Source organism: Carassius auratus, chromosome 32, assembly GCF_003368295.1.
Source record: "Carassius auratus strain Wakin chromosome 32, ASM336829v1, whole genome shotgun sequence".
Lineage (NCBI taxonomy): Eukaryota > Metazoa > Chordata > Actinopteri > Cypriniformes > Cyprinidae > Carassius > Carassius auratus.
Genome location: NC_039274.1, coordinates 30,725,450 through 30,738,884, shown reverse-complemented (window position 1 = coordinate 30,738,884; position 13,435 = coordinate 30,725,450). Strand labels below are relative to the sequence as shown.

Here is a 13,435-nt window from a genome sequence, read left to right as displayed (position 1 = left end):
TAAAGATGTAAATGATTTCATAGAGATGGGTTTATTCTTGTTCATTCTTGTTGGGGATGTGCCTAAAATTAGAATTTCATGTCATGTTTTGATTTGTGATCCTCTCTCTTTCTCTCCACCAGTGAAGTTATTTGAGGTGATTGATACAGAGAAGACGCTGTATTTAGTAATGGAATATGCCAGTGGAGGTGAGTGGGCTGAAAGACTAGAACTGCCAACTGTCAATCACGTCAGGACACTGCATTTTAAATAATGTCATTCTTCCATCTTTTCTCCTTTGCCTGATCTGTCTGTTCTTCTCCTCTTCTTGTACCATTCCTTTGCCTTCCTCTGTCTACTCTATTGCAATGTTCCCTTCTTCCATTTCCAAGGCGAGGTTTTTGATTACCTTGTTGCTCATGGGAGGATGAAAGAAAAGGAAGCGCGTGCCAAATTTAGACAGGTCAGTGTGAGTGCATGTGAGGGAGTCATGCTTCAGTGTCAAAGCTCACATGTACGTACAATGTAGTCTGAGCCCACTAGTGAAAATACTTTTTTTTTTTAATTATATTTTTCTATTATAACTTTTAATTTCAGATTTGAGTTTGAAAGTTGAATTGAAAAATGAACATGAGTTCGCAAATGAGCTCCATACAGAAGAGTTCACTTGATCAGTGGCACAAGTTTATTCAATTATTGACCTAGAATTCAAATTCATTTTACACTTACACTAAACTTTTAAAATATTTCAAAATTCTAAAACTATTTATTTTCGAGTTTAAATACTTTTTTAGAATACCAGATTTTTAATATGGTTTCAAACTTTTGAACCCTGTTTATTTTACTAATACTTTTTGGTAACACTTTACAATAAGGTTCATTAGCGAAGCAATTATGCAGCATTTATTAATCTTTGTTGATGTTCATTTCAACATTTACTAATGCATTATTAAACTGAAAAATTGTGCTTGTTAACATTAGTTACTTCACTGTGAATTAACATAAACTAACAATGAACAACTGTATTTTCATTAATATTACAAAGATTAATAAATACTGTTATGTTTTGTTCATTGTTTGTTCATGTAAGTTAATACAATTCTAATGCAACCTTATTGTAAAGTGTTTATTAAATTTTTTCAATTTTAATGTTTAATATGTTTGTTTTTACTGTATATTTAATCAAATAAATGGAGCTTTGCATATACAGTTTTTAATGGTTATGTTTGTGACAGGTGGGTCTAAGTGGTCCTTTTTGCTAAAATGAGTATGAGTGTGTGTGTGTGCGTGCGTGCGTGCGTGCATACTCAGTAACTCTGCTGTGTGCATGTGAGTGTATGATGGATTAATTACTGATAGAACAACTCAATTAGAGCGACAACTCCCTTGAGTAGCCAAAATGACTTCACCTACTCTCCTGATTACTTACCACACCTTCTCTCTGTATCTCTCTAGATTGTCTCAGCTGTGCAGTATTGCCATCAAAAGTGTATAGTACACAGAGATCTCAAGGTGAGAATTTGTGTGTATTAAAGCCGTTAGGGAATGTTATGGTAAATGGTAAAATATAAACACCCCCTGATCTGCAAGATCTCCATTCAGCTGTACGTTCATCTTTCTTGTGCTATTTAGTAGTTCTTCTGTGTCTGTCATCAAAGTCCATAACAGAAGTGCAGGTGAAGGAACGAGTCCTCTGTTCAAACACACACGCACGCGCACGCGCACTATCATGAGTGTACTGTGAACTCTGGAACTGCTGACTCCAGATCTTCTCTTTGTTAAGATGAAAGGAAGTGTCTCTCTGGATGAACATTCCCATGATGATATTCTGCCCACGCAACTAAGTTGCTTATTGGTCCAAACCATTATTATAGTGACCCTTGAACTTTGGAGTTAGTCACTGTCTCCATGCATAACTTAATGTAATTCTCTTGCGCCCCACTCTGGACCCCCAGAAAACCTGCATAGTATACGACCCTGTGTCTTAACCTCTTCTTTTTTCTCTCTCTCTATCTGCCTTTCTCTTTTTGACAAAGAGCTGTACAATAAATAATGTCACCACAATTCTGGAGAGGTATTGATTACAATAGAAAAGGACAGTGTTTGCCATATTGATTTAATATGAGCACCACAAATAATAAAGCACCCAAGGATTGCAAATGTACTGTAATAGTGATGCATTTGTGTTTGTGTGTTAACCATTAAGCCACTCCTCTGTTGTGGCTAGAGAGGTTTCTGGCAGTTCAGGTTGGATTGCAGAACCTATATTGTATTTCTTTCAAGTTGATTGTATTGTATTCAAAGCTGGTTGCCCCAGCAAAGGTAATTAAAATAATAATTTTAATATAAAATTAATTAATTTAATTAATATAAAATAAAATAATTTTCCCTCACTGGTTGCATGCAAAAACATTCTACCCTTGAAAAGACGCTAAAAATCTAAATCTAAAGGCATTATGAAATTAATAGTTTTATTCAGCAAGGATTCATTAAATTATAATATTTATAGAAAAAGCATCAAATGTGTCAGAAAATACATTTAGAATGTAACAAAAGATTTATATTTCAGATATTGTAATGTTGGGAGGCATCATAACCCAGTATTTGATCTAAGTGCAGGCTTTATTCAAAAGAGTAGTCAAACAGGTAGAGTCACACCAGCAAACAGGTGCAATCCAGGGCGAGACAAAAGAGTAATCCACAAAACAGGTGAAGGTCAGGGCGGGCAGTAAACAGTCAAAAACGAGGTAAACAGTCCAAGGTCAAGAGACAAGGCAAGAAAACAAGGAACCAGGAAACACGGAAAGACATGAACTAGGGAATGCTACAGGCTAACAATAATGAGCAATGAATGAAAAATTAAGCTTCCAACAAGACACAGGTGAATGCAATTAGTGATGCAGAAGAGTCCAGGCAAAGGATTATGGGGAATGTAATCCGTGAGGGAGTGACAACAGTCTGGGGTGGAGTGCCCTCTGGAGGAGCTCATGGGCACTGCAGCCGGTGAACGTAACAGATATGCTGTTCTTTTGAACAAACTATTCATCAAAGAATCTAATCTGAAATAATGTATCATGGCCGCCAAGAAATAATAAGCTTCGCAACTGATTTCAACATTGATGATATATAAAAATTGATCTTGAACACAAAATCAAAACGCACTGAAGCCTGGAGTAATGGCTGCTTAAAATTCAGCTTTGCCATCACAGGAATAAATTACATTTTTAATTATATTAAAATAGGCAACCCTGTCTTTACTGTATTTTCCAATGAGTCAAATTAATACAGCCTTGGTTAGCGGGTGTGTGTAAAAAATCTTATTGATTCCAAACTTTTGAATAATGTACAGCATGACCTGTGTAGACTGATTCTTGAACAAATGAATCTTATGAGTCAGTTCTTTTTATTGAATCAATCTCATAATCTTTTTTTTTCACTCGTCTACAAATTGATAAGAGCCAATTCCTGTATTAACTGTGACTGGTTTGTCCACGTGACAGTGTGTAGTTAAACATATTGGGCCCTTTTTGAAAAGAACAAAATCCTTTCACCAAACATGGTGAAATGTGATTGATTAATGTTATGGTAACAAACTAATTTTATACAAAAATGTAATATAACACAGCTAAATTCAGTCTGGAGTTTTTAAGTGCAAGGACGATATATATAACCTTCATCAGATATTTGTGCTGCCAAAGCCTCATCCATTTCTTGGTTGCTGTGTGTTTGTTTGCATGTTGTAAAAGTTTGGCTCTGTTGGCAGAGTAATATTTAACTCTGCAAACCAAGCCCAGTTAGCACCCCGCATCTGTTGCTAGGCAACACGGCCGCTCTGCATGGCTAAAGTTTGTGTGTAGAAGTTGAGTGGCAGCACAGAGAGCAAGTCTCGACACTTTCACAAACACACACACAATAGCATGAGGGACTCATTAGGAAAAGTGCGACAAACCCTGAAGGAACAGAAACAGGCATTTCCAATAGAGGTTAAAAAAGGGAGACATGAGTGATACTTAACACTTCTTGTTCACTGTATCAAACTTATTACCATCATGGCATCCTCTCTTTCTCCCTCAGGCTGAGAATCTTTTACTGGATGCTGACATGAACATAAAGATCGCTGACTTTGGTTTTAGTAATGAGTTTACGATGGGAAATAAATTGGACACGTTTTGTGGGAGCCCACCGTATGCCGCCCCTGAACTCTTCCAGGGCAAAAAGTATGATGGTCCAGAGGTGGATGTGTGGAGTCTCGGGGTCATACTTTACACACTGGTCAGTGGCTCGCTGCCTTTCGATGGACAGAACCTGAAGGTGAGAGACAACGAATATCTGTCCTAATGTCCCTGTGGGTCACTGTCCTTTTATTTATCTTCCTCATATCTACTGTATCATACTCATTGTGTTTCTCTTTGTCTTATGAAGGAGTTGCGAGAGCGTGTGTTAAGAGGGAAGTATAGGATTCCTTTCTACATGTCCACAGACTGTGAGAACCTGCTGAAGAAGTTTCTCATCCTCAATCCTACCAAGAGGGGAAGTTTGGAGGTGCGTTCGACATGTATACACTTCTGACTGTGAACTAGAATATGGACAAAGGTCTTAAATTTAAATTAAATGAAATTAATATGAATTTTCAGCACAAGATATGAAAAATCATTTTAAACAAAACCGTACGTACCTATAAACTCCTATATGTTGAGCTTGAAAATCTTATGTCAGTTCCAATAAACTGGACCAATCAGAAGACTCCGGAGGCGGGACAAGCATTTCAAGCATTTGTTTACAGAATTTTTTAACTAATTCCTCGTGAATGGCCCCTTAAGGGGGTGAATTAAAATAAAATTCATTTCTTGATTCATAATTGTCTTATTTGAATGCTTTTTCGTCTTCTTTTAAATAATTTTAGGTTACCTAAAGACCCCTTTGAAGCTGACTTCATAGTGTGGTTGCCTAAAAACATGTAAAGATACGGTTATGTGATCCCTCACCATCTCTCTTATTCTCTGTCTGTGTGTCTGCCGTTGGCTCAGCAGCAGATCATGAAGGATCGCTGGATGAATGTAGGTCATGAAGATGATGAGCTGAAGCCTTACATTGAGCCCCAACCCGACTACAAAGACCCCAGGAGAACAGGTGTGTGAGACACATCTGAAATAGTTTAGATGTTCAAATAAATCTCTATAAAAAAGAAACACTTTCCGAGATTTGGAAATGTTTTCAAATGGTAGTGCAATGACAATTTGTGTATTTTGCCCATTTAGACATAATGATTCAGATGGGTTTCAGTCAAGAGGAAATAGAGGAATCTTTCGTCAAACAAAAATACGATGAAGTCATGGCAACCTACCTGCTGCTTGACTATAGGAATTCAGAGGTACCCACATACATAAACACACTCATACTTTATTGCCCACATTTTTTTTGCACCCACACATGTTTGAAAATTCGGACTCACAGCTCGACGAGGGTGTCAACTTGTCGCTAAAGCCACGCCCAGGAAATGACCTCACTAACAGCAATGGCCCTTCTCCACCTCATATGGTACAGCGCAGTGTTTCATCCACTCAGAAACCTGTCAGAAGACCAACAGATCAGGGTGAGTGGATTGGGTGTTTTTATAAAAATGTGTAAAAATACATTCACACATATATTTGCCATTCATACTCTCTCTTCTTTGTCCTTCAGGCTCATACTCGAAACGGTCTCAGGGAGAAAACAAGCATGGAGTGGAGGATTCTGGGAGGAAAGGTTCAAGTAGCTCTACCAAAGTTCCCCCCAGTCCAGCTATCTCCAGTGAACGCAAAAAGAGTTCCACTCCCTCTGCCGTAAGTGTGTGTCTGTTTGGTGATATGTTTCTTAGGGATATGTTTTTATTATTATTATTATTTTTTTTATTTTATTTTTTTTATTATAATATTTTTTGTGTTGTTTCTGAAACTTGTTTCTGATTAACAGATCGATTAAAATTCAAAATTATCGTGTTAATTACTAAAGTAAAATAATTTTAATGAAGTAATGTACAGTATAAAAAAATACTTATTTAATTTGTTTACAATTACATTTAACAGTGTTATAAAATTATAAAATAAAACATAAAAAATAAAAACCTTTGGCAAATTTTGGTGATGGCAACTAAATAAAAAAGTTTTACCAATCGTTAAGTATACCCAATCCTCTAACCCCCTCTTGTCCTGTCACTTCCACTCTCAACTGCCAAACAAAGATGCCAAACCTATAAAACACAATGCATAAAAGGGGAACTGTATCATTTATAGAGCATGTTTATCTAGACTGAGTGCTTGTTGATTTTTTACAAGTTAGGGCACTAAAGCTTATCAACTAGACTAATACTGAACCAAAGTCATGTCATGTTCTTTAGTTCAGTTTCCATGTACTTGAAGAACATGCTATTACACTGTGGATTGAGGAAGCTTTTGACATAATAGCAGGGTAATTTTTAAACATCTTAACTACTGCTTCTGTTCTCGGTTACATGGGGGTGCTCTGTAAAGCCTGCTGCTTTCCACACTGATATTTTTCAGGCAGCAGATGGCTGGAAGGGTTTGCCCAGGGTTGAAGTGCACTCTCTGACTGAGAGATGTTTGGCATGGCCAGTGCTCATGGCTTCTGCTCTTGTGTTATTTCTGTGAAAATGCTACAGGGGATGCTATTTTCAGCTTCCACACACCGCATCATAGTTGGAGTTTCTGGGTTTGCACATCTTTAGATAGTGACTTTCTTTTGTTCTCTATTGAAAGTGAGGACACTATTGTATGTACTACTAGTTCACAGCAGGGCTGTCCTTTGAATGGTTCATGGTTCCTTTAATCACTTCAAGCCCAACCTTGGATTATTTGCAGTTCCAGAACTAATATATGCAAATGTGCATTTATCAGAATAATCTAGTTAAGAGATTATAGAAATAACAGAAAATGGTAACACTTTAGAATAAGGTTCCATTAGTTAATGTTAGTTAACTACTTTCGTTAACATGAACTAAGCAAGAATAATCCTTCTACAGCATTTATAAGTCTTAGTTCATGTTAATTTCAACATTTACTAATGCATTATTTAAATCAAAAGTTGTGCTTGTTAACATTAGTTAATGCACTGTGAATTGCCATGAACTAACAATGAATAACTGTATTTTCATTAACTAACATTAACGAAGATGAATAAATACAGTAATAAATGTATTATTCATTGTTTGTTCATGTTAATTAATACATTAACTAACATTAACTAATGGAACCTTATTCTAAAGTGTTACCCAGAAAATGATTATAGAAATAGAAAAATAGACACAGAAATATTATTTATTATTATTATTATTATTATTATTAAAATAGATAAAATAATAGTTTAAGTACTTAAAATGTATTTTATTTCAGTTAGTTGCTACATTTTTTTTTCTTCAATTTTTTTATAAATTTGTTTTTCATCTAATACTTATATTTAATTTTTTATTTCAGCCGTATTTGAATTAACAAAAAGTTACATTTTTCATTTTTTATGACTTATTTACTCAGTTGAATTAAAGCTGCTCTGTGCCTGCTCGAAGTTCTGTGTAAAGACGTAATGGCAGGTCTGACCAACATCAGCCCCTAGAATTAAAGTATCATTGCTGTGTAAATGCATTTATTCCACCTCTGAGCAGCTTTAAACAGTCTGTGTGAAGACACCTAAATGCCACTTCAGAAGCACTTCTGGAGGGTGAATTTGGCATTGGTTAACAATAACAACACTGGTTTGCACCTGTGTGTGTGTTTGTAATTTCAGAATAGTATCCTGTCCACGGGCACGAGCCGCAGCAGAAATTCCCCCGTATCTGAAAGAGCCACTCTGGGAGTGCAAAACGGCAAGGACAGGTACATCCTTAGACACGCACACATTTCTGGGAAAAAAATGTAAATCTCATAAAAAGGCAAAGTACAGAAAAACACTTGGCTTTCTCCCACTCTCACACACGCGTATACTGGCTCGGTTCATCTATCTAGATAAGATCACTAACAAAACCAGACACCCGTTTTCTCTATTTTACATTGCACGCACACACGGTCTTCTTCTGTCTCTATGCTGTTGGCCGTTACCTGCCATGGAGTCCAGACTGGCATGCTTTTGATCCCCAGAAAGGCCGAGCTATGCCAGATTGGCATATGTCATCCAAGATTTCAGCCGGATTAGTAACGCCTAGAGCAACGTCTCATTCAGACCCACACACTAATTCAAACAGAAAAACGTCCATCACCAGAGTATTCTTTTGAAAACCTTTTAGGTGCCTTAATTGGTTAAATCCCAGTCACACATGCATGCATTAAAGCATCATCGAAACCCCATATAAACCTCCCACGATCATCGCCAACAAACACAAAGCCAGCCATCCTTTAATTCCTGTGCACTGCTAACCATTCATGCATCATAACTCCTCCTTCTCCAGCATTCATTTTGGTGCTTATGCTCAATAAGCATATGCATGAGATGTATTTTTTAAAAAAGGAGATAGAGCTTTCTCCGTACTGGAGTCTTGTTGCACTGATGATGTCTTGATGATGTCTGGTTGATCAACTGAGATAGCACATTTTAACTTTGAATGTGCACTTTTGCTTGGTTAAAAAGTGTCGATTCCTGTGCAGAAAGCCCTATGCCTTTAGTAATAATGAAGGCTTGTCCAGACTAAGTCTAAATAAACAGGGATGATAAGATTTCAAAGGAAACAGTACATTTCTATAAACTCCTTTGTACCAAGCTCTGAATAACATAGAACATTGATAATTTGTTATACTTTAAAACTTTCATCATTGGTCCTGTGTATAGTTTTGGTGCAAAAAGTTGTTATACTTTCATGTCTTATAATCACATGAAAGGCATACTCCACCCAAATATGAAAGTTCTCTCATCATTTACTCACCCTCATGCTGTCCCAGATTATATGACTTTCTTTCTCAAAGTTGATGCTTCAAAAACCACACAAAGTGAACATGATGGTAATCCATACGGCCTCAGTTATTGAATCAATGACTGAAGTGAAACAACAGGTGCAAGAAAAGTATTATTATTTGTAACTTTTTTGACTATAGCCTGTCACTTCCGAGGCAGGGGTCCTGTACACTTGTATTATATGGAGATGGATTGATTATTTTTAGAAAAATCGTTGTGTATGTCATAAACAAAAAAAAGTCATAAGTCCTCTGGGACGGCATAAGGGTGAGGAAATGATGAGATTAGATGTTTTTATTTGGCAGAGTATCCCATGGACTTGGTGTGAACAAGCCTTTAACTGTTGTTATCCGAGCTATGCTCTGCTACTGTAGTTCTCTATGGGTGTGCAAGTATGTTATGATAACACTGATCAGTGATGAAGACCCCATGAATTCAATTTATACTTTCTCGAATCATCAGAATCATCCGTTCCAAATGTCAACTTTTGACTAGCAAAAGCAAGTAGCAGATCATGTGACGTATACAAAAGGCTATTTAAAAAAAGGCCTGTTTTTTCTCACACCCCAACTTCCTGTTAAGTAACTAATGTTTCAACACAGGAAAGAAAACGATTTCATTCAAAGGATTTCATGTGGTCTTTAGCGTTATAACCTCTTGTCCTTTTAATGCTACTGCAGGTTTTGTTGATTTGCCTTGTGTTTTCTCACGAGCTTATCTGAAGGCATTCAGATGGTGTGTTGGGCTAACTATTCTACACACTAACTACACACATCCCTCTTCCTTTTCCATTTCTTTCTCTCTGTCCAGGATCGTTTTCCTTTGAACACTTATTTTGTTTTTTCGTCTGTCTGCATAGTGAGTGTGTGACTTTGTGTGTCTTTGTTAGTGTATGTATAGCTTTGAATGGATTAGGGTAGCTTGTGATGGAAAAAAGTGCCATTAACTCTGTTGTAAGGTTGTTGTAAAATAGGCTTAACTTCTCCTCTCTCTGCAAGGTGATAGCATGTTATTCCTTCACCACAAGCTCAACTAATCCCTGCTTAGTGGTGTGTGTGTGTGTGTGTGTGTGTTTCTTTTGTGCTTTTCTGTAAAATCAGCAATCTGTTTGACCTCCTTGCCTCCATCTCCCCCCTCTCTCTCCTGTACCATTCACTACTGTCTCACACTTTAGATGCCTATCTATCTATCTATCTATCTATCTATCTATCTATCTATCTATCTATCTATCTATCTATCTATCTATCTATCTATCTATCTATCTATCTATCTGACTATCTTTCTGTCTATCTATCTATCTATCTATCTATCTATCTATCTGACTTTCTATCTATCTATCTATCTGACTATCTATCTGTCTATCTGTCTATCGGTCTTTCATCTATTTATTACTCTATCCATCTGTCCATATATGGCTCTGTCTGTCTATCACTGTATACTGTCAGTCTCTTGCTCAGTCTATCTGTATATCAATTGCTCTGTAACCCTGTCTATTGCTCTATTTATCACTCTGTCTATCTGTTGTCTGTTTGTTGTTCTGTCTGTCTCTCTGTGTGTTGGTCTATTCATTGGTCGGTCTGTCTTCATCATTCTTTCTAATGTGTGCCAAGTGTTATTTCTAATAGAATACTTCTCCCTCCCTCCCTGCCTCCACACATACACACACACACTTGTGTTTATGTGTGTGTCGATTTGTGCGTGTGTGTACGGAGGGGCCGCTCTCTCTCTCTGCCCTCAGCCTAAACACCCCCGGGTCCCGCGCCTCCACGGCCTCGGCCGGCGCCGTGCTCTCCTCATCTTCCTCTTCCTCACGCACCCGCCATCACAAGTCCCTCTCCACCTCCGCCCATCCTTGCCCCGCAGACCTGCACTCACACCGGCCCAGGCAAGTCCCCACGCCGCCAAAAAGAGAACCGAACTGGAAATGTCAAGTCATGTCAACTACTGAAGAGTGTCACATAAAGTGATGAAATCTGGGAACTCCCTGAGCTTACAGGAAGTCAGGGGGTGACAGAAGTCTACAGAGTCAACACTGGGAGATGTTTGTGCTAAAACAAGACACATATCTCAAATATTTTCATATCTCTTTTTGAAAAGACAAGGATGGCTGATCACCAGCATGTTATTTGGCTTGTGGTTCACAGTATGTGATACTGTTGTGTCCCGGCTTCTTCACTAGTAGGGGAAGGGATAGTTCAGCCAAAAATTAAATATTATAATTTACCCACCCTTGTGCCATTCCTAATCTGTTTGACTGACTTTAATACTGACATAACACAAAATATGCTATTTTGAAAAATGTCTCATTGACTTGAATTGTATGAACAAAAAAACAAAAGTCATAAAGGTTTGGAACAACATGAGGCTGACCCTACTACTTCAAACCAGCAAGACGTACTTGGTCAACCAGTTTCACTGCAAAAAAGATGCATGCAGCAATGTGTATTTGTTACAGCTTTCATATGAAGTCAAATGGTTGTTAAGATGTTAACGGCGAGACCTGGCAGTGTTGCTGAATTAAAATAATGCTACACAGACCCCACTTCACTTTACAGCTAATCGCGCTCCCCCAGGAAACATTGTTTCCTGTCCTCTCTTGAACATTACTGATTGCACAGGCCACTAAAAATAACCACATATTCACACTAAACACTGACCACACCAGGAACATACCATCAGTTATAGCGCTGCAGCTAAGGCAGCGTGGGGTGTGAGTGGTTTGGCTGCTGTAAGTGAATGCTGGTCTGTGTATGCAGTGAGCTGAGCCTCTTCCGAGCGTGGTTGGGGAACGTTGAGAGAAGGTACTGCTACCCTGTTACATCGTCTCTCTCACTCATCTGTGCTTCTCTGCTCTTTTTGCACTGTCTCCCCTCTGGAGTGAAGTGCACCTCAGTACAAGGGCCATATATTCAGATCTGTGCCCTGTATATATGAATGAGTGAGTGAGGGGCCATGTACAGCACATAGTGTGGCTCATTCTGTCTCTCAAGGTCCTTTCACGTGACTCATGTCAGGACACAAGTGTTGGCTTCCACATGTGCTGAAAACAGCATACAGGAAGGGAGATTTTAAAAGGTTTCTTTAAGTTAACTGAAAACAGAGATAGCAAACAGAAGAAAAGCTTGGAACTGTTGTAGCAATGGCAAGCTCATGGGTTTGATTACCGGTGAATGCATAAATGTAAATGTAGAAAGAAAAATGGGTACATGAAACTATCTCAGGACACCTTTAGCTGCAACTTTATCAATCCCTCTTATATCTTATTATGGCACAAAGAGTGCCTAGCAATCTTTGGATGTGCTTTGAAAAGTCAGTGGCAAACTGAACTTTTAAACCGTTTGCATGAGTGCAACGCGGTGTCGATGGTAACACTGCAGTTTGATCCTTTGCTATCTAGAGGAACCTCAGCTTGAGTCACGTGAAGGGGCTTCACTTTAACACTTTGGAACTGTGTGGTTCGCCACTGTGAAAATCTCTGCTCCGAGAGAAAATATATACAAAGAAATAAATGAATAATACTAGATGCCGGTCCCATCATACATGTTTCATGTGTGTTCTGACACGCATCATAAGGGCAGATTTTTTTTCCCAGTGGCATGGGTTTGGTTCTTAAAGGTCCCATATTGTCAAAGTTGAAATTTCCTGGCTTTTTTCACGATAACTGAGGTCTAGGGGCTATTTAACTACCATATACATTTCAAAACATTAAGTCCACAGTAAAACACGCACAGCCTTCATAAAGTAGCTGTGATTTTTCACGAACCGTTGTGACTTCCGTAAAATGTTGACTTCAGAACTACAGTCACCTCCTTCAGGCACCGCCCACCGTCCCACTCTACACACAGACTCGTCCATAACAACAAAAGACAATTCTTAACTGAACCTTTTCAATAAGTGTGTGCTGCAAACACAAGCATTTTTGACAATTGTTTTTGTCCAGTACGCTCTCTTTATTGCATTTAAGCATAGCTGTCATTGGTTAGTTTGTCTGGCAATGGCAGCAGATATGCGATCAATTTCTAATTTGAGGCTGTATTACATCGATTCTGGCACCCAATATCACAACAAGATGATATTTTAATTTTTCTAACCCAGCCGAATCTGTGCTGGTTTGAGTGGGCCGCCTCCAGTTTCCCCTTTGTTTTGCTGCCTCCAGTTAGCGCTGTGATGTCAGCTGACCCTAGTTACCTGTGGTTGGCCTTGCTGTGCTTCAATCTGAAAACAACAGTCCAATCAGAAGAGAGGCTCATGAATAGTAATTAGACAGGCTAAAATCGACCTGTTCTTAGCAGACCTCCTGAAAAAGGAGCTGTAAAAATATAATGAGATGGTTTTTGGTAATTATACCCCAAATATATATTCATAAGGATATCAAAACCTAAAATAAAACTTCAGAAAAGTGTACAATATGGGACCTTTAAGCTCCTGCTCATATTTGCTAGAGTGCTTGTATGTTATTTTTTTCTTCGAAGCATCCAGCTGTGTGCCATAACTAACATACTACGGTGTTACCATGGGAACA

The 13,435-nt window shown here is 38.2% G+C and overlaps 1 protein-coding gene across 9 annotated transcripts in view; it reads left to right on the top strand.

The window, feature by feature from the left end:
- LOC113052099 (serine/threonine-protein kinase MARK2-like) overlaps positions 1 to 13,435 on the top strand; it is a 50,971-nt gene that overhangs the window by 25,297 nt on the left and 12,239 nt on the right. For 7 of the 9 annotated variants that reach the window (XM_026216424.1, XM_026216423.1, XM_026216422.1 and 4 more), the window contains exons 5-15: positions 123 to 188; positions 372 to 442; positions 1,435 to 1,491; positions 4,054 to 4,290; positions 4,402 to 4,521; positions 5,007 to 5,109; positions 5,238 to 5,350; positions 5,434 to 5,572; positions 5,662 to 5,801; positions 7,756 to 7,844; positions 10,652 to 10,798. In XM_026216424.1, the coding sequence (XP_026072209.1) occupies positions 123 to 188; positions 372 to 442; positions 1,435 to 1,491; positions 4,054 to 4,290; positions 4,402 to 4,521; positions 5,007 to 5,109; positions 5,238 to 5,350; positions 5,434 to 5,572; positions 5,662 to 5,801; positions 7,756 to 7,844; positions 10,652 to 10,798 (1,282 nt within the window). The remainder of the gene's footprint in view (positions 1 to 122; positions 189 to 371; positions 443 to 1,434; positions 1,492 to 4,053; positions 4,291 to 4,401; positions 4,522 to 5,006; positions 5,110 to 5,237; positions 5,351 to 5,433; positions 5,573 to 5,661; positions 5,802 to 7,755; positions 7,845 to 10,651; positions 10,799 to 13,435) is intronic. The other 2 variants (XM_026216421.1, XM_026216427.1) reach the window with 2 other exon arrangements.